At 39.3% G+C, this 20,448-nt stretch overlaps 1 protein-coding gene across 1 annotated transcript in view; it reads left to right on the top strand.

The window, feature by feature from the left end:
• Positions 1 to 1,267: 1,267 nt before the first annotated feature.
• The window catches only part of CBFB (core-binding factor, beta subunit), a gene marked incomplete at its 5' end in the record, with an annotated part of 34,718 nt that continues 15,537 nt past the window's right edge, over positions 1,268 to 20,448 (top strand). The window contains 2 exons of the mRNA XM_009084298.1: positions 1,268 to 1,384; positions 16,865 to 16,981. Coding sequence (XP_009082546.1) covers positions 1,268 to 1,384; positions 16,865 to 16,981 — 234 coding nt within the window. The remainder of the gene's footprint in view (positions 1,385 to 16,864; positions 16,982 to 20,448) is intronic.

Here is a 20,448-nt window from a genome sequence, read left to right as displayed (position 1 = left end):
AGCACTTCTACTTTCAAAATGGGAGATATTAACCCTGTGACAGACAGCGTCGCAGTCCTTGACTGGAACTGTCTTAAATAGCGTGTAGAACTATTGTGTCATAGGTAGCTGTACAGTTATACCATACAGGTGCTGAATTCTGGGTTGCTCAAAAGAAATCTGCTTGTCAGGAAATCTCAGCTATTAGAGTGGTAGTTGTATAGCTTTTAAGAAAACTATATTCTGGATTAATGATCATTTAAATCTAAGTGATCGTGGTAATCAATACCGGCATTTGATTGCAACAAATTACATTTAACCCTGGGATTTTGAGTAGGATGATATTCTGGGGACATGTGTGAGTATTCGAGGACTTGGAGGACAACATGCTCACCTGTACCAGAGAAAAGTATAAATACTGTGAATCTGACTTCTCCTTGCACAAATCATCTTTCCTTTCATGTCTAGAAATTGATGTACTCTCCATGGCTTGCACTTAAGATGCACAAATAAATACAGAGAGTTTAGAAAGAAAATGGAATCCTATTTTCATTTGAATTTGTAGAAAAATTGCTCACTTGAAAGCAATGGATGCTTTTTCTAATACGGTTAAGTCGGTCCCTTTAATGATTTTACTCAGGACTGCAGCTGAGAAGAATTCCTACAGTTGCCTGTTCTCACTGACAGCATCTGCTGATCTGGATTTCGCTGGTGTCTTAATGTGGCATGAGCACTTCATCCTGTGAAGTTTGATTGAGCTGTGTGTTGATGCTGCATGCCAGTAGATGATAAAAGAGGGATATTTGCATTTCAGTTAAGTGTTTGTCTAATTATAAGTAGATTGTGAAAGGAAACGAGTAGTTTTCTTTTGGGAAAAAGTTGTTCTTAGTAACAGGTCTCAGGAGTTCATTTTCCTTCAGCAGTACTTCTTTTAGAGGTATCTTCAAAAAAACATGGGCAGTCTTTAATGGTGCAGGTACTAAGTTGATGCAGGGTATCCAGACAGAACTGAAAGGACAGATTCTAATGTCAGCAAAACTGATTTGAAAGAAGTATTGATTCCATGTTGTATTTTATATCCGAAGCAGCCAATGGCAAATGTTGTCAAAATGGAATCAGATGTTTGTAACTTAATACTTAAGAAAAATGATGAGTGCATGTTTTTGACTTTAAGTATTCTCTATGCTGCCTGGCTTAAGACATAAACTGATGTAAAAATAAATGACTGCCTGCATAATTTATGTAATGTCTTGCTCCCTGATCCTGTTTGTATTGATTTTTCTAAAAGGCTTTTGTGGCCACAGGAACCAATCTGTCTCTCCAGTTTTTTCCGGCCAGCTGGCAGGGGGAGCAGCGACAGACACCGACCCGGGAATATGTCGACTTTGAAAGAGAAGGAGGCAAGGTAAGAAGGAAATTGTTGTGACTGAAAGAAAATTTTGTGTTGTGCTTATTATCTAATTAGTATGAACCACATGTATGATGCGAAATGTCTAATGTTTCACATCTCCATGCAGGTAGGTAGCACAAGTGAAAGAAAGCTGGTGGGATAAAATCTGGTATTGCTTTGTTTCAAAGCACATTAGTATTTCTGTAGGGAAGCATGTGGGCAGTGCTGGTGGCTTTTCGTTATTTTGAAGAACGGAGTTTACTGTCATGCTATGATAAAATGTTGGGGACAATTTAAATTTGGTGTTGCGTAGGTGCTTCTACAGTGGTTCAGAAATAAGACTGTGGCCAATGAACTGTGGTAGACTAATGAAAATTTGCACTTTCAACAGGTTATTTCATTCTGTCCTTGGCTGCCAGTTGATACAGCAAGCAGTCAATGTGCTCTGAGTGGAACGAAGCTCTTTCTCGGTTTCGCCATGAGCTATAATACAGAAGCAGCATCACTTTCAGAATTGATTTCTGAATCTCTCTTTTCTGAGGTGGTTGTCCCATCGACTGATATCGAAAGCTAGAATTCCCTGGTGACAGTGATGGTTACTGTGAAGCTGTATTAGATTTAAAGTCAGAAACCTTGCTTAGTCTCATCAGAATAAAGTTACTGAAATCACTTACAGCTGGTTTTGTTTTACAGGAAAAACATACCTTTGAAATGTAGACGCTGTCTCTTATCTGAGCTACTGTAGGTGCTTTGGGACTGATACAAAGATCACTGAATTCAGTAGGAGACTTTCTGCAGACCTCAGTGGGTTTGGACCAGCACTTAAGCCCTCACAGCCTAACTGATTCAGGCTAATTTCTGTATAATCTCTTTATTTTAAAGATCTTTAATGGACCGCAAAATTCTTACTTTTGCCTAAATGTTTTTACCTACCCTTGTAATGAGAAACAGCTAATGCTACCAAACCTACCAGGTTGGAGGAAATACTTGAAGCATATTCAGGTTTAATGGCATATTGGGTCTTTTAAATGCTGCTAGGTGGAAGATAAATATTTCCTATAGTGGGAAAACTTGATTGGAAGAAAAAAAATTCCTGAGGGCAGTTATGGTATTTGGAATTCAAGTTAATGAGGTTTTTTTTGAAAAAAATTGTTTTCCATTTAGTCCTGTGAGGCTTGCAGAAGTTTGACAAATTGGGGGAGAAGGAGTGAAGTTGGCTGTCTGGGTACTGACTGCTTTGCTCAGGAAACTGAATTGAATCTGGCTCTTACTGAAAAATATTGATTCTGGCTCACAATTGAATGAGGAATTTTTCTTGTAATGTGTAAGAAGACTGAGGTCTCTCTTCTTGCCAGTTCAAAACTAATTTTATTTACTCCTATGATTTTTTTTTAACTTTATTTTCTCTGAATGAATTCTTAAAGTACTGAACTACTTCATCCATTTTCTTGTGTTGTCTTAATCGTGTAAGAGCGTGGCAGATACGCTGTGCATTAAAATAGAACATGAGCCTCATTAATGAGTGCCACTCCCTCTTCTATGTGTGTTTACAGTAAATTCTAGAGTGCTTCACTGAAATGTTCAGACAAATTCTTCTGAGTGAGGCTAGAGGTGGGTGAACTAATAAATGGGAACAATGTTATGCTCTGGTAGGAACAAATCAGGAATTTACCGTTGTAATCAGACCTTACTGGTGTAAATCCCACGTGAGTTCAGGCTTGCTCTGCACAGAATTAAACTTCTCTGAAAGTAAGCCACTCCCATGATTTGAGCAGGGGAGTAAGCAGAATGGGACAGTGTTTCTTACGTTATCAACGGAAACAGTTCAATGTTTCGTGTGAATTGTCTGAGATTTTTGTTCTCTCTAGATTTCTGTCATTTGGGTTTATTGAAAATGCCTTTCATAGGCTTCAGCAGTCCTTTACAGCCATGTGACTTTTGTAGCTCTGTGCAGCATTGTTTTACGAGCTTTGATTCTTGAGGCAGTGCATAATGTGTGTTTGTTCATCACTGGATTTGTGCCAGTGAGGCATGTTTTTAATTATATGAATAAAAAAAGGCTATGGGGGGAGCTGTCAGTTAATTATTATCTTAGGCATTAGTTTGAGATCTAGAATGCAGATAAACTTACCAACACTAGAATATTTTTATTCTGGAATTCTGCTTCGGTGTTTGGCTAAGCAAATGATGGCCCAAAATAGTTTATCCAGAGCTGAGGTATGTCACTATTGTGCCTAAGCAGTTTTGTACACAGATTGACAAAGCTACTAATGCAGCATCTGCTAGAATTGCTGCTTAAATGATTGAATTTTAGAGAGAGCAACACCCTTGTGAAAGTCAGGATTCTGAAAATACATACTTCATAGACTTGAGGTTTTTCAATCTGGTATTTCTTAACTGAGGGGTTTTTTGTATGCTTAATTTGCCTTTTAATTTGATGCATCTGATGCTCACAATGGGTGAGTAGGCCTCTGGTGGATACCCTGTCTTCATTAATCCAAGAATTGGATAGCTAAGTGTTCACTTAATGTTTCTACTCATTTTAAACTCAAGTTTAGCATTTTTTTTGAGATAGCTTTAACATTCTGTGCTGTCTTTGACCTGCAGCAAATTTAATTGTGTATTCGAGCAATTTTTCAGGTTTGTCATAGCAAAAGAAAAAGCAGCACTAAAAATAGGTCCCTAGATCATAAAAATGATAGAACATTGTATTTCACGGTGCTGTGGGTGTGTGTGGGGTGTGTCAGATTCACTGTATGTCCTGTTTCTGGAGAGCTGAACCATACCAAGGCTTTGTGATTCTTTGTTTTGTCATCTTATGTCCAGGTTTTTTTGTTAAGGAATAAATGAATAGATGTTGTTAAGAAATGCAGAGGTAGACAGTGTAGCAGTCTAATGTGTACTGCCTGAAATCTTACATAATTAAACCCTGCAATTAAATGGAGAACTTCATTTTCACCTTGGTTCTCTGGTATCATTAAGTACTTAGATTAGTTTTATTGTGGTTAATGAAGTTCTTTATTTTTTATTTGTTTTATACTGATGCCATATGAACTTCAGTCTGAACTGTGTGTGTATGGACTTTAGTGCTTCTTAAAATCTAATTTTATTCAAAGTCCCCCTTGTTTTGCTAAGAACTGTGAGATCAACCTTCTTTGCACTTTTTGTATACTACTTACCGTAACATAACATCCCTCATTTTCCTTTGGTACTCAAGATATTTATACAGCTCTGCTCTTTCTTACTTGAAAGAACATTAGTTCTTGGCTATCCTTTTTTTGCTGTTAAAATACCAGTCACTGATGAAGTCTGTGAAGTTGCTTTACTTCCCCTCCCCTTTATAATACTATTCTCCATCTCATTCTAATGCAGCTTTACTTCCTGTCTGCTGTTTGGTGGCAGCTGCTCATAAACCAGAGTCTTCAGCATGGGCTTATTTCGGTGTAACACACTGTGAACTCTGCAGCTTTGGAGGAAAGCACATCAGACATGATTTAAATTGATTCAGAGTGCCTGCTGTGCCACATGTGATGCAGCCAGGATTTCTACTCATTAACCATTAACTTTGTTCCAGCCAGAATTTAAGATTTCAGTTGTCTTCCTGAAGATGCTGAGTTTCTACTCATGCAGTTTTTTGTCATAACTAGGAAACTTTATTTGGCTGTAAGTTGATGTTAACTGCTTGGGTAAATCTAAAACCCCCAAAATCTCTGTTATGCTGTAGATGTGTAACAGTGACAGAGCAGTAACAGAGGTGTATTTAGAGAGGTGCTGTACTGTAGCAGTAACTGTATTTAAATGGCAGCCAACAGCACAGGTTTTCCACTCGTGTCCTGTTTCTTTCTCACTAGAGGTTTGATAGATAGGACTTCTCAAATTAACTTTCTGACTTTGACAAAAATATTCCATAGATTATTGGGGTGGTGTATTGGCTGCTCCATTTTTCAGAGCAAATGCAATTTCCGGTCAGACATAGGATCACAGTGTACCTAGGTAGAATTTCCTTGGAAGGAGAAGGCTTAATTTATGAGAAACACCTGAATATCTGTGCTAGTGTGTATTGAATTGGAAGTTTTACTTCAATTTCTTTGGTCACCATCATTTCCTGAAGAATTTGAAAGTATTATTAAGTCTCTCAGATAAAGTTGGAGTAGCAGCTTTTGTTTTCCTTCTTTAGGTGTGCTTACTGTTTGAAAAAAGGTAAGGGTGCCTGGAAAACCAATTTACAGTTTCAACTCTGACTTTACCCTCCCTGTAGTGCTAATGAGCCATACTGCTTAAGTTCCTGTAATTTCAGTCCAGCAGTATTTTGGGGTTTTTGCATTGTTACCATCTGAAATATTCTCACAGTTAGCAGTTATTTGTGTGTGTTTCCTGTAATCCACTGAGTCCCTGGGCAAAAGGATTTGATTTTTTTTCCAGATCAGTGGAAAAGGATGTCTGATGTTGGGGATTTAGAGGAAAAAAAAAAAAGCCATAATATATTAATTAAAGATCACACAGTGGTGTGCCACCACATAGGGCAAACTGTCTCAGCTCTAAGATGCTTGTGGTCTTCACAATTACCAAGATTTCATCATTCTATTTGATTGTAGTAATTTAATGCTCCTTCAAATCGTTGTGAAGGTCTCTGTTTAAAGCATTTCAGGAGACAGTGCTACAACCCTGAAGAGTTGGGCATCGCCTAACAAAAATTCACGGAGCTGTTTGTATGTGGTGGAAATACATGGACATGTAAGATGCAACTTAGTTAAAGAACTTCAAACTGTCAGCCTTTAAGGAGTATCTTCTCACTCTTTGTGGATCTCCTTTTAATATATGAAGATATTTTGTTGCCAAAGAGCTGTCCTGCTCATAAACACTTTCTCTTGCAGAACGTCTTGTTTCCAGATCCAGAATTGAGGTGAGGTTCATTGCATAGCTCTGTACAGTCTCTGACTGATTTTTAGCTGTCCCTTAATGCACTGGTGGGTGAGGACAACAATATTTTGGGGTCAGATTTTTATAATGTTTATCTGTTGTTCACTCCCCTGTACTAGCAGAATGATACCAAAATCCTTTTTTGGCTTAGTTTCAGGTTACTTCAGGAATATGGAGCAGGGGAGATTGGTGCCTGTCCTCAGAGTTGGTGCTTTTCCTGAGCACCCTTAAGTTGTTATCCTCCTTCTCATGCCTACCTGCTGACCCCAACCTTGTGATAGTTGGGAGAGATTCTTCTGTGAGGAGCAGCAGGTGGTCAGTGAAGGCACAAGCACTGCTGAACTGTCTGTGTGCTCAGGGCATTCCAGGTACTTTTGCCTGCTCCAGCCAGGGGAAGTGGTGTTGCCCTGGTGAAGCCCACATCCCTGTCGTGGCTTTTGATCTTTCTCAGACTCTTTCTGTAGGCTTTAAACAAGAAGGTCAGTGTGTGGTTATTCTGACGGCAGATAAATGGGTTTGGTGGTGTATCCAGTTTGTACCCAGCCTGGCTAAACAACCTTTTTTTTTTCTTTTGGAGTTCATAGTGGGAGTCCTGCAAATATTTGGTGAATGAGAAGAATCCATTTTTGTCAGTGATCCTTTTGATCAGTTTTCATCCAGGATCATCTGTATGATTTGAGTAAAATATTATTTTTCTATAGATGCTTGTGATTCTAGAATTTTTATTGTATTTGTGCTTAAGAGTCTTTTATTTGGCAGAGACTTCTTAATTTCTTTTTCTTTCTTCTTTTTGTTGGGTTTTTTTTGCTTGTTTTGTTTTGCTAGGGTTTGTTTTGTTGTTGGGGGGGGTTTGAAAATAGGAGGTTTTTTTGTTTATGCACCTATAACCATCTCTGCTTTAGAGGAGAGTGAAGTTTTTTTTGTTTTGTTTGTTTGCTTTTTTTCCCTAGACACTTAGCAGTGTTTTTCATCATGACCTGCTATTGCATAGATGAGAGCTGCGTAATTGAAACTCAGTTTGAAGCCAGGTGGTCATAGTGTATCTTTGCTTATTCACTTTACCTCACAATCAAGAAATGCCTCTATGTCCATACAGTTTATACACTCTGAACAGTTAGGAACTTAGATTTTTGGGGAGAGAAGTCTTTAGAGCACTGGGATTGTTAGGGACACGTTGTCCTGTGCTGGCAAGCAGCCACTGGCTGGGTTTGGACAGTTGTTCCTGCAGAGTGATTTATCATAGGGTGCCCTTCACCACTGGAGTATGAGTCACACCAGGCATCTCATGTGATGAGTATCCACAGCCTTTTCCCTGTAATCCTTCCACCCCCATCCTCCAAATACTCCTGTTACTGCCCAGCCTTGTTCATGAATTACGGTGCAGGCAGTGACGATGCCATTTTGAAACTGCTTGTGAGCAGTACTTGCTGCATGGCTGTGTAAGTCCTTTCAATCTGCTGTCAGTGAACCTGCTTTTGCTTTTATTACATGTTGTAGAAGCAGTTATTCAGTCATACTAGCTTGAACTCTTTCCAGTGGTTTAAATGCACTCATTAGAGTTGTATAGACAAGACTTCAAATGTCTCGTGTCATCATCCTAAAGTTTCCCAGAACAGGAACAAAATCGGAGTTACTGAGCTAAATTTTGCATTTGGGAAGCAGCTATATATAAGGACAGATGAGAGTTGTGTGGATGAAAGCAGTCCTTGAGGTCTCTGGGGCATAGATGCTGGAAGAAATCCAGACATTTGGATTCTTGAATCCTCTTGTTTGCGTATCGGTCTCCACTTACTAAGCAAAGTTGTTACCATTGTACTTCTCTGCTCTTCTTATAAAGGAATGAGAAAAGTAAGAGCATCATTGTTGAGAACGTCTGTTTCTTCATGCAAATCACTTAATACTTCATCTTAAAAATAAGAAAAATTCAATGAGATGATGAAATATTTGCTAAAAGAAACTGTCACTTTTCTGAAAGTTACTGAAATGTTGCTTCAATCTTTATTGTCCAAAGCACAAGTAACAAAATGAGCTCATTAGCTTGCATAATTGCAAGTTTGATGTTACCCTGTTAAAGAAAATTCCCAGCCATTGCTAAGGATCTTCTCTGTGGAAGCTAATAGTTTTGCACAGAATTATTATGACACAATAGAATTGTACTGAAAGATGAAAGCTGCAGAGTTGTTAGAGTATACAAAAGACAAAAAATCACTAATGCTCTTTTAAGCCTTGATGCAGCATTACCTGTTGAACAAATGTTCATACAGTTTTTCCAGACTTGAATACGGCTTAAGGGGGAAGGGTGAGGCTGTTGGAGTGCTCAAGAAAGTAATGAAAGCCAAAGAGTGACTTTTCTTGCCCTTCTCCTGCTTGGGTCAGTTCCTGGATGGTTTTTATTAGTTACTTGCCCATGTTGTCAGAATTGTGTAACTTCTAGTTGAGTATACTTGCATTACATGTGTCAGATTTTCAGTTCAAAAATGGAAGTTTAACAGGCTGGTTTTTTGCACCCAGGTAGCATGGTGTACAAGTGATGCTCTCAAACCCTGTGTTGGAGTTGCTAGTTATAACTGCTTTTTGCTATAATTTTTCTGAAAGCTTGAAAAGAATGAATTTCACAAGCAGTTTTGAAATTTGCCTGGAAAATATTGTGTCAATGTGGCAGAAAATTGTGTGTGTCCCTGTTAGTTACTGGTCTTGTGAGTGTAAGTATGCATGTGTACTTGCAGCAGCCAAACAAGCAGCAATCTCCTGGCAGTATTTTGCTGCAAAAATGTTATTCTTTTTGATTATTGCGAGAAAAGTTTGACCTTTTTTAATGCATACCATCTCCATTAAAAGGAAGAGTAGATTTGAAAAAATCCAACCCTCTTTCTCACATAGAATCTAGTAGTAAAGATGGGCTGATTAAAGACCCTGTAAAGTTTCACATAGGAAAACCCCAGGGTGTATTTGCCTTTCAGATTACCCTTATGTTCTGCTCATTGCATTTTTGTTGATTTTCAGTTTGAGCTATGGGGTTGGTTTTGTTGTTTTGAAGGCAAATGGATAGAGCCTGAGCATGAGATCCATTTCTTGTTGGGAGGCATTAGACCTTTCTTTATGGTGAAATGTGAAAACTAGAAGCTGTCTACTTTTTGCTTTGTATTGGTGTTTTTTGGGGTGGTTTTAGTCAAGTCTGGTTCATGTTTTCTACTTAGTCCAGAAATTGCAGTATTTTGGAATGTTGAACTGTGTCTGGAGACTTGGTTATTAGATGATGAGTATAATTTCTGTGCAGTTACATTTTAGTATTTTTCTGTGCTACTTTTAAGCATAAGTACTGACCAGTGATCTTAATCCAGGAATAAAATACTGCAGTTACCACAGATTTTAATCACATTTGTTCTGACATCCTTACTGCTTCATATCTGTTCTTAGTTATAGACTTATTTTTCAGTTAGCTGAAATAGCAACCTGCATAATTCAATGAAACATTGATCTGCTTTAGAAAAGGAGTCATGATTACATAGCTGAGCTAACTGTGCAGAAAAAAACCTAACAAACAAAACCAAAAAACCCATAAAAATACCAGGTTTTCTGAAGAGGATATTTAAATTTTGACTCTCCAGTAAAGTGAGGAAAATTCTGCTAGTCTTTTTTTTGACGTTTTAGAAACCAAAACCTGTCACTGTAGTATTTCAGTAGTACAGAAAGCATAATGAGAGAGGTTTTGTCACAGTTCTGATATTACTTGCACAGATGTTTTTAATGTGAATCTGTACATGGATATTTTTCCTACATAGAGTTGTAGAAGTGGATTGTGTTGCCTCTGAGTATCATCTAGATGGACATTTTCTGAAACTTTAGTGATATTTGTAACCAAAATAGGTGATTCATATAAGCATACTTTAAAATTGACTGAAGTACATAATATCAGACCCTCAGGTTTTGCTATGAAGTTGAAAATTGAGCTAAGTATGTTCTGAGGTGTTTTTCTAGTTGTGAATTGGAGTGCATTCTTTTCTTGGGGAATATACCAAGGGAATGCTATCACTTGTTATCCAAACACCTTCTGCTGTAATTAGAGAGCTAAAATAATTTTTGTTTTGTTGGTGTTCTTGAATGGAACTTGCTGCAGAAGTTTTTTGAGATGTTTTTCTTTGCTAATATTTCAAGCTGTATATTGAATCACCTTTGACATTAGCACATATATATATGGGCATGTATTAATTTATTGGTTTCTGTGGGGTGGGAGAAATGCACCTAAGAGTCTGAAAACTTAGTTAAAAGTCAAGTAGAAAAATTAAATTCCTATGATTCCTCAGTTTGGCAGGTACAGTGTTTTGCTGAGGGTCCAACTACATTAAAAAAAAGCTTTCTGAGGAATTAAATCATAGTTGCAACTTTATTAATAGACTTTAAGCAGGAGCAGAAGTACACAGAAGCAGAATGAACCAGGGATATATTGCTCTAAATGAGGAAAATGCAGGAGTTTAAAGTATTTAACATATATATACATATATATACAGCAAACCCCTGCAAATAGTAGTCAAATTACTTAGCTCTGTGCTCAGCTATTTTTACTTGTTGCTATTAAAATTCTAGTACAGGCTGTTGCAAACCCCTGCAAATAGTAGTCAAATTACTTAGCTCTGTGCTCAGCTATTTTTACTTTTTGCTATTAAAATTCTAGTACAGGCAGCAGTTCATGGGGTATTTTGTATTTCAGCGAATTCTTTTATTCAAGATATCTTGTTCCTCAGTCAGTGAATTTGTGTTTCCACTGCTTTTTGTGATCTTAAAACACCATGGTATGAAAGACTGCATTTAGAACTTCCGTTTTATTACTTTTTATTTTTTTCCCCTAAGCCTAACAACCTAGATTGAGACTCTTAGCAAGCACACTGCTCTGTTAGTATTTCTGGTTTTGCTTGAGGAATCAACCTTTGTCAGACTAAAAAGTCTGTTTCACTCATAGTGACTTTCTAAACTGGAATCTTTTCAACTGTTTGTATTTACCGTTTCATTCCCAGTTAAAACTGTTACAAGGTTTTTGTTTCCAAATTAAACTCACAAAGTCAGATAGATGCAGTGAGCTCTGTCCATGACTTGGTTGCTTGTGTTAATTACTTTGAAACTATGAGTGATGACTATCTGAAAAGGTGGTCTGAAGCCTTCTGTGGAGCTGTCAGCTTTTGGTGTAACTTGAGGAGTTGTTACAGAAGTTACTGTTCTGTTCTGTCGCCCAAATAATTTGAGGATTTTAGCATATAAGTTCTGTAGTTCTGTTGCAAAGTTTTAGAAAAGCTGGTTGGTTTGTTGGGGTGTTTTTTTGCATTTCCTACATTGCTTTCTCACTCATGCTTTGCTCTCTGAAACCCAGGCTAGAGCCCCTTCTCTGTGGCATGAAAGTGAGTCTTGGTATTTGGGGGGAACACGGGGATGGGACTGACTCAACTTCACGTTTCAGAACAGACATGCACATCTGTATGGCAAGACCACAGCATTTTATATTTGAAAATGTATATATATTCATACGAGGTTTCTGTTAAAGGAAACAGATGAATATATCATTTTTTATTTGAACATTTTGAACAGGTAGTCTCCTTTTCCTTGGCAATGCATGCAGATCTTGTTGAGAGAAGCTGAAATGATGAGATTAGCCTTAACCAATTGAACGTTTTTCTTTCTTGGAGTAAATGTTTACAGCTGTTTCTTTCTTAGTGGTCAGTGTTTCATATATAAAGTCACTGGGGAGACTGTGTTTAAATATTTAAAAGTGGGGTATGATTCAGGGGAAGGTGGGATCAGGTCTGGCTGGATGGATGTGGCAGCCTGTGTGAGTGGTTATGAATGGGCAGATGTGTGCGTGATGAGGCAGATGGTGAGTCAGAACTGAGCCTCTTCTGAAAGAATGCGTTTTGCTCCAGTGTGCTGGGAAAATGAAAACAGAAGGGAGGGGACTGCACCACTTCAGTGGGACTGGTGTGTGCTGCGGGGGTGAGGTCGCGCTGGTGGCGCTGGCTGTTGGGAGCCTGCTGATTCATTAGTCGGTGGGTGGTGAGAACTGTGTGCAGGCTCTGGCGGAGGAAATGGCTTGGCTGCTGCAGGGAGAACGAGCATTTTCTCTAACTGCAGGATGTGTGGATGGAGCATACAGATAGCATATCTACAGCACATCAGTTAAATACCCTGGTGTTGTGCGATAAGGATTTACTAGAGGACTAAAATAGGATGTGAAACCGAGGTTTTTTGTCTTGTGCTGAAATACAGCAGCTTTTGAAAAAGTCATTGAGAATTGTCCTCTATTTAAATCGTTTCGTTTTTTTAAATATGAATGAATGGTGTTACGGGAGCCGTGTCCCTGCCTGTTTTTAACAACAATAACTCCCACTTAGCTGGAATTGGAGGAGAGGGTTGCTCATTTGAATGTAGATGAAAAGAAATAACAGATTAGCTGAAAGAGTACAAAAGGGAAGGTGAGATACACTATGTGTGGAAGGTGTGGCACAGAGGTCTTTGAGAACAAGCCAAGTGCTAGGCTGAGAACCTACAAACACAGCTCAACAACTTAGAGCCCAGCTAAGCCTATTCATGCAGCACCTTCTCAAGTTTGTGTGTTTATGGTGCTGTTTGTCCTCTGTCCAGATAATCTGCCAGCAGATAAGAGTGTTTACTCTTGCTGCTTGTTCAGTCAGCAAGCAGAATATTTGTTCTAACGCTAAAAACCTGTTTCCAATGTAAAAGTAACGTCTGCTTTTCTCATGTAAAGATTCTAATGCTACTTTGATTTGTAGTAGGAGTTTGAAATGGAAGATGCCATTTGAGATTAAATTAATTGTATAATAGCCCCCTGAACAAAAATTCAACTGCTACAAACTAGTAAAAGTTGTGTATTTCAGTATGTGACAATTTACCTAGGCCTCACAATCTAACAACTAGCTTTGGCTGTGCCAGTGTGTGGAAAATGGGGGTGCAAAATGAGGGAGGACTTTAATCCTTCAACATGTGTGTAAGAATGCTTAACTTAGTTACGTAACCATCCACTGTCAGTGTCAGAAAACCAACCCATACCTCATTTGGTTTATAGAGTGGACTGTACTCTGAAAGGAGGCAACTGTATGATTTAACTTTCCCTCTTCTGTGTCACTATACTGGTGGGTTTTTTATGTAGCATTAAATTTGTCCACTGAATGTTAATTTGCTAATGGCCTGACTTCCAACCTCTCATTCCCTCCTTCTGCTCTTTGGTGCTTTTTCACCTGTCTCTGGCCTTTTACAGGACTGACTTCCAGGTATTATTAGGAAAAGCACCCAGAGGTGTGTGGAGGATTTATAAAATTCTATAAAAGCAGTTAATTTGGGGTTAGCAACAAAACCTTGAAAGAGTTATTCTAGCAAAACCACCCTTTTATCTACTTGTAATCAAATTGTATAGCTCAGTAATGGTGTGGGGGAGGAAGGGGGGAAGTTGGGGTCTTTATAGAAATAACGTGGCTTTTGCTTTTGCTCTCCAGCTGTGGCTGTCTTGAGGCAACTTTCAGAGCAGGAGATTCTGAAAATTTTTAAAAGACCACTTTTCTGGCTTTTCAGGTGCCTTAACAGATCCTGTGCCACAGACAAGAGCAGTAATTTATTAATAATTCTGTTAAGTTCAGAAGCTGAAAGGGAACCAGCATGAGTTTATCTGAAAAGAAGGAAATACGTGGTTAAACGGTTCTGGCTGTAGTCTTAGGTGGTTTCCATTTTCCAGAAAAAGAATAGGGGGGGAAAGAAGTCTAAATTCCTTTCTCTAAAATAAATTAAAAAGTACTAGTTTGCTTTATTGTGTTTTAATAAGAGAAAAGTTTCTGCATCATCTCATGGGGTTTCAATACAAATTATACTGAATTTGAATGGTTATATGGTAATTTCAAAACTTGTGTATCTGGTTAAGGAATTCATCCCTTCAGAAATGAGTAATGTGTATTTTGGAGTTTTGAAGACCACCTGAATCCAGTGGTGTAAGGCTGTCAGGACTCTGATTCAGGAGCAAGGGCAGAGTGCTTTATCTGGAAAGGTCAGGCTGCATGCCAGTGGTTCACAGGCTTCTGTGTCAGCAGCTCAGCTGTTGGTCAGTGTGCATAGGGCAGATAGTAGGCATCAGGAATCACATCAGCTCTGTCGACTTGTTTCCCCTTTGACTTCTGAAGACTTTCACAGAATTTCCAGCACTGAAGGCTTACAGGTGATGTGTGAGGCATTGCATTTAAAGTATTGAGCCCTCAGCAGCTGTGTGTGAGCTACCTGCTCTTTGCACTGAGCCAGGAAGTTTGCACGTAATGCACTGGCAGCTGCAGTGACCAAGGCAATTGAACAGCCACTGAAACAAGGCAGCATAAAATTCCTTGTCAAAGATAGAAAGTACTCCTGGACAACTTGGAAAACTAGATTTTGTCATCTGTGTGAAGTCGTATGTAACTTTTCTTGTCCCAGGCTGCTGTTGTGAGCCAGGAGGATAGGGAGCCTAGGTGATACGTAAACCCTGAATAAAGGTCAGCAAAGTGCTTGTTTGCTCCTGCAAAACATAGCTAGCATTAGAGTACAGGCTGTTCTGTCTTTACAGACCCATAGTTAGCTTATGCTGCTGCTTTTTCCTCTCTTGAATTGTTCTTTATTCTCCTTAGAAGAGAATGACACTTGGTTCTAAGAGCCTCTTTTAACTGTCTTTCACTTCTAAACTAATTAAGTGCATCTGTTAAATTGTGATGCATACTTTGTTTCTTGTGAGATGAATGGGTGAAGCTGTGCTTGAAAGGGTGCAATGTTGTATTCGGTATGCGTGAAAGGTTTAATCTTGCAATGAGGGCTGTGGGAGGTGGTTTCCTGGTAGTCCAGATCTTACTCATGCTGGTTCTGACACCTCTGCTCTCAGAGGCTGTTGGCCAGTAGCTCTGTGCCCTGCATGGTGTGCTGTCATCACGGAAGGCTGAGGTGTGATGACTCTACAGCTACTCTGAGTGCAGGCACAGCAAACCAGTCTGTGCTCTTAGCTGAGTCCCTGCAGTAGGAGCACTGATGGGAAGAAGACACACTTGAACTAACCTTTATTTCTTCGTTACTGAGCTGCTGCATATTGTAGTAATTAACATGCCTGGAGCATGTCACTTCGTACTGAAGTGTGATAAGTTGTAAAAATGAAGCTCGGAGATTAAATGTGTATTTTCTTTGGCAAATAGCATTACTTGTTTGTCAGCTGGATCCATGTTATTTGTTCCCTTTCTCCTACTCGTGGGTTGCCTTTCACGTTGTTCAGTGCTTAATTCTGCTGGGACAGCCTTTGCATAAGGGAGGTTTTACCTTCCTCTGTGCCTCCTGCTTCTCTAGGCTTTTTCTTTTTCTGCTTGAGTGACCTTAGCTGGTAAGTGTGGAACTGAGCAAGTAGGCACAGTTGGGGTGCTTTGAAACGCGTTACAGCGCTAAACATCAATTACACTTTGATGAGGATTTGCCAGAGGATTAATTTAGAAGCGTAAGAGGAGGCACTGTGAAAATTCCCCTACCTAGCTGAGCCGTTCCTGAAGGCTGAAAAAACTCGACCGGATTTGGAATGCCTAGGCAGTCTTTCAGTCTGAAGTGGGTGCATGGTTTGCCTCTCTGGTGTTTCAACATAGACAAACTCCTGTTCCGTGAGGGGTTTTCACTTGGCAAGTAGGCTGAAATAACCACTGAAAGTTGATTTATTTATTTATTTATTTACTTTTTTTTCCTGTACAGTTCAGGTAATTTTGCTGTGATTTTTTTTTTTGTTTGTTTAAGACTGATGCCATTAAATATAACATGTCAAACTCATTTAGTGTTGTATTTGCTTCTTTATAAGTTCCCCGTCTCATCACTGTGTCGTCTACCATTATCTAAGTGTAGGGCCTTAAGCTCATGCATTATTCCTCACTGCAGCTCAAGGCACTGTGCAAATTGGTGCTGTAGTTGGGTTTTGATCATCTGGTGTTGCTTCATTTGAAAAGCCTTTCACACATGCTAGAATTGACACAGGAAGATTCTCTTATTTTTAGCGTGGTGCCTATATATATAGTGTATTTTACTAAACTCTTGACTAGTTTGTAAATTTGAGGAGGATTGAAACTAGTGCTTGCTCTTTGTTGGAAGAGCTTGTGTTGGGGCAAAATGCAGTGCTGCTTGGGAACAGGAAAGTGGGTGCTCATTTAACCATTAAAATGTGCTACAGAGGATCCTCCCTGTCTGGCAGGATGCCACTTCTTTGTGACACGAAGGTAAGCTGACAAGAAAAGAAGTTAGTTTAACTGAAAGCAGCAAGAATCCTAACCAAATCCTGGTGCATGCCAGTTTATAAAATGAGAACACGGCTTAAATTTATTCCATCCAGTACAGTAGGCAAAAGTTGAAGCACTCCCTTGATTAAAATTGAGTTCTTGGAAAGGAGGCAGGAGAAGCTGTTAAATGGATTCTCATGTTACCAGCTGGTTTGGATGTTCTTCTAAGAATACATATAGAAGCTTCCTGGATCAGTATTTTCATTGTGCAGGCATGTGTGTGAGTGCTTTCAAATTCATAGCATGTGTTTTGCTTTGATTTCAGGTGTACTTGAAGGCACCTATGATTCTCAATGGTGTCTGTGTAATCTGGAAAGGCTGGATAGACCTACAGAGACTGGATGGTATGGGCTGCCTGGAATTTGATGAGGAGAGAGCACAGGTAAGACAGTCTGCCCGTGGCTACTGTGCCTTAGACATTTGTTTGTTCTTCTGGAGGGAAACACACAATCAGGTAGCGATCACACATTCTGATTTGATTTTTTTCCTGCCTTCACTTTGAGTACAAACTCCAAAGAAAACTTACAGGACCAAAGTTCAGAAATATGTGGTTGTAGCTAAAGACTTGTTTAGCTACATTAGGTCAAAATATTAGGGGCAGGAATCATTTGTAATTTACAAGTCTGTGTGATTTTGCTCTGTTACTATGGTACAGACTAATAAATAAAAGTATTTGAAAGACTATGCTTGTTACTTGTAACAATTTAACTGGCAAGTCTGTTCTGGCTGTTTATTTTGTTGAGGGTTTTTTAAGTAGCTTTTTGTTTTATTACACGTAGGGTAGAATGAATAGGGTTTTTCATTTGTGCTCTAACACTGGTGAACTCTGTTAAGGTATGGCAGCTTTTGAAAACTCCCCTCCTATCTCCCTACTTCATACCAGGAAAATGTCTGTCTAGCAGCTGTATCTTTGGATGTGTACAAGAACAAAGTCAACACAGAGGAAGTGCCTTTTAGAGTGCATATCACATAGATGAAGTTCACTTACACAGCTGTAAGGTTCTTTAATTTAGTCAGGCTTGAGACATCTTTGCTTTTTAAATGTAGTTTAGTAACAAAGCTGCTGCTGCACCAGGATTGTGTGGGCTTCCATGCAGATCACCTGTTTCTGTAGTGGATAGTAAATTGGATGTAGTGGATCAGTTACCAGAGTTAGGACTTACAATCTGTATTTTATGGCTAACTCAGCAGTTCATTTCTCTAGTTTAGAAATGTTAGAACTATGTGAAGGCATGGTCCACAGTGCTCCTGGATACAAGAGTTTAAGCGTGGAGAGAAAAGAAGCATGAACAATTTCCTGTAAACTTTTTTTCTCCTCCACAAGTTCTGTATTGGTACTCCAGCAAAAGATTCTTAGTAACTTGCTCTGTATCTCTATGTAACCATTTTTTCCTAACGTTTCTTTTACGACTGCTGCTTCCACCCAACACCATCATACCAGGACTTGACTTTTCTGGAAACTTGAGTAATTCACTTTGAACCACTATTTAGTGTCTCCTAAATGGTAACTGCCTTTTTTTTTTCCCCAATCTTGATAGCATAAAAACATTGGAGAATTCCTTATTTCCTTCCTTCTGTTCCCTTAAACTCAGGCACACAAAGCAACTCACTCATGTGCATAATTGGCTAGTTTGTGTGACAGTGGTGATTCCCTTTGTCTTTCCTTGTAATACCCCAAGTATGTCATACTTATGGGTGATTTTTTGGAAAACCTTAATATTGACACAAACCTTTCCCTTTGTGCCCTGTGAGGTGTTGCTTCTGGCAGTTGTGCACCGCAACTGATTTAAATAAGGATGTAGTGTGCCCCATTCTCAGCCCTCACTTCCTTGGGGTTTTCCTTTGAGTTCTTATACAGCCGCAGTTGGTCACTGCATTACAAGTAGGAACCCATTGTTTCCACCAAAATACCAAGAAGATTGTTCTGTTGTGGTGCCTTGCCTCTCCCTAACTTAAGAAACCAATTTGCACCTTAATGAGATGATGTTACTGTGAATACTTTGTGCCAAAAGAGTGTCTTTGAAGTAGTCACAGCCCTGCATGCTTTCTTCATGGTGCCTAGAAAGAGGGAATAGCCTTGCCACCTTTTGTCAGTCCACAAGAAAAGCCACACGCCCAAGCTTTTCCTCGAAATCCACTATTTGCTGTGCGTTCACTTACTTCTTGCAAAGCTGTGTGTCAGTGTTTTGAGCTAGCTCAGATCCAGTTGCAGCAGTCACTGCTGTGGACTCCATGGTTTGGAAATCCTTTAGGCTGTAATGGTTTGTGTGGCCAAGGCAAGTGTAGACACCTGGCGACTGTGCAAAATAAATCTCAAGGTTCTTGCTCCATAGCTATTAAGTCACAAGACTTCTAAACTGAGAGGAGACTGACAGGAACATGCACTCAGAAGGAGACAGTGTCACGGCCTTCCAGAATTGGAGAGTTCCTGAAAAAAGCAGGCACCCTTCCAAAAAGTGGAGTGGTCAGGTGACCTGTGGGTTCAGTTTTTCTCTTTAATTTCCCAATAAATGTTTTTGCAAGCACTTGGATTATGTTGGTTTCCTCATGTGTATATGCTGTCTTAACAACACTTAAGTTTCCTTTTTGTTGTCTTCAGAAAGTGTTTGTGCACTGAAAATGTGATTTATTCTCTTTTGTTTGTGAGGGATGTATGCATGCACTCGGGTGTCAGTGCTTTCTCAAGCTGTGAGTACAGCACTTAGCACTGTGTGGATCTGCAGATATATGTTTGCACTAAATTACAGGTGTATAATTTGTTTTCAGTTTGTGCTTCTTGGCAGTTATGAGGTCATCATTGGTCATCTCATTTCCTGCAGTAGCACTACCTAAGGGTTTCCAGTGTTGTAAGGAGCCACACAGACAGAAGTAGCTGCACCCTTGTGTGTGTTAATATTGTAAACATTCAGGCAATCTTGACATCCTTCAGTTTCCTTTTTCCTGTGTCTGTCACTCTGCTTCCTTTTTAAAAACTGTTGTAAGATTGCTAGTGGCAGTTGACATAACTGTTGACTTTGATCCCAAAATATCACTGATGTCAGAGTGGACTTAAGTGCCTCATACTGTGCATTGTGGTGCCTGTGGTACCCACTGGCCTTTGCAGTAAGAGGTTCTTTTGGTGTTCACATGCACCCCCATTTGCTGGCAGGATTGCCTTATACAAATGTAGTGCACTTCTGTTTTGCTGTCTCTTACTGCTTCTTACTAACTAATTGTAGGATCAGATAAAATTTTTATTTGCCGTCACACTTTGGAAATTATACTATCCTTCACCAAGTCAACAAATATTCTAGGAAGGAAATCCACATGCATGACACTGAAGTACTTCAGTTGTAACTATTAAGCTGGTGTTTTTTCTACTTAATCCGCAGCCTATTCATGTCTTGCTGCTAAGCAGTCTTACTTGTGTTACTGAAGGCCCTGATTCCACTGCTTGTTCAGACTGATGGAGTAACACAGACAAAGCTGCATATACATGCTTGAATATCTTCCCTGTTTGGGGCAGAAATTTCCCTGGATTTGATATTTGAGGGTCTTTAAGAGAGACTGTTTCTGCCCTCAGTGCTTTTGCATCTCTTCTGTGGTATCTTGCTATCTCACCAGATCTTTTCCTACCAGGCTGCTGGGGGAGGGTTATGTGTGTAAGCTTCTCTGTTGTTTTATATTTTCTGCATTGGGAGGTTTGTTTTTGTTCTGTTATCATGTTGATATACCTCATGTTTTGCTTATTCTTCTCTTTCTTAGCAGATTCAGAACCAGGAGCATTTTTATGGAATAAAAAATAAGTTGTCTAAATGATTTGGTCTCATACAGCTGAATTTGCTAGGCTATGATTACTAGAATTGAATG

Source organism: Acanthisitta chloris, unplaced genomic scaffold (genome assembly GCF_000695815.1).
Source record: "Acanthisitta chloris isolate BGI_N310 unplaced genomic scaffold, ASM69581v1 scaffold24460, whole genome shotgun sequence".
NCBI lineage: Eukaryota > Metazoa > Chordata > Aves > Passeriformes > Acanthisittidae > Acanthisitta > Acanthisitta chloris.
This window is presented reverse-complemented; position numbering and strand designations above follow the sequence as displayed.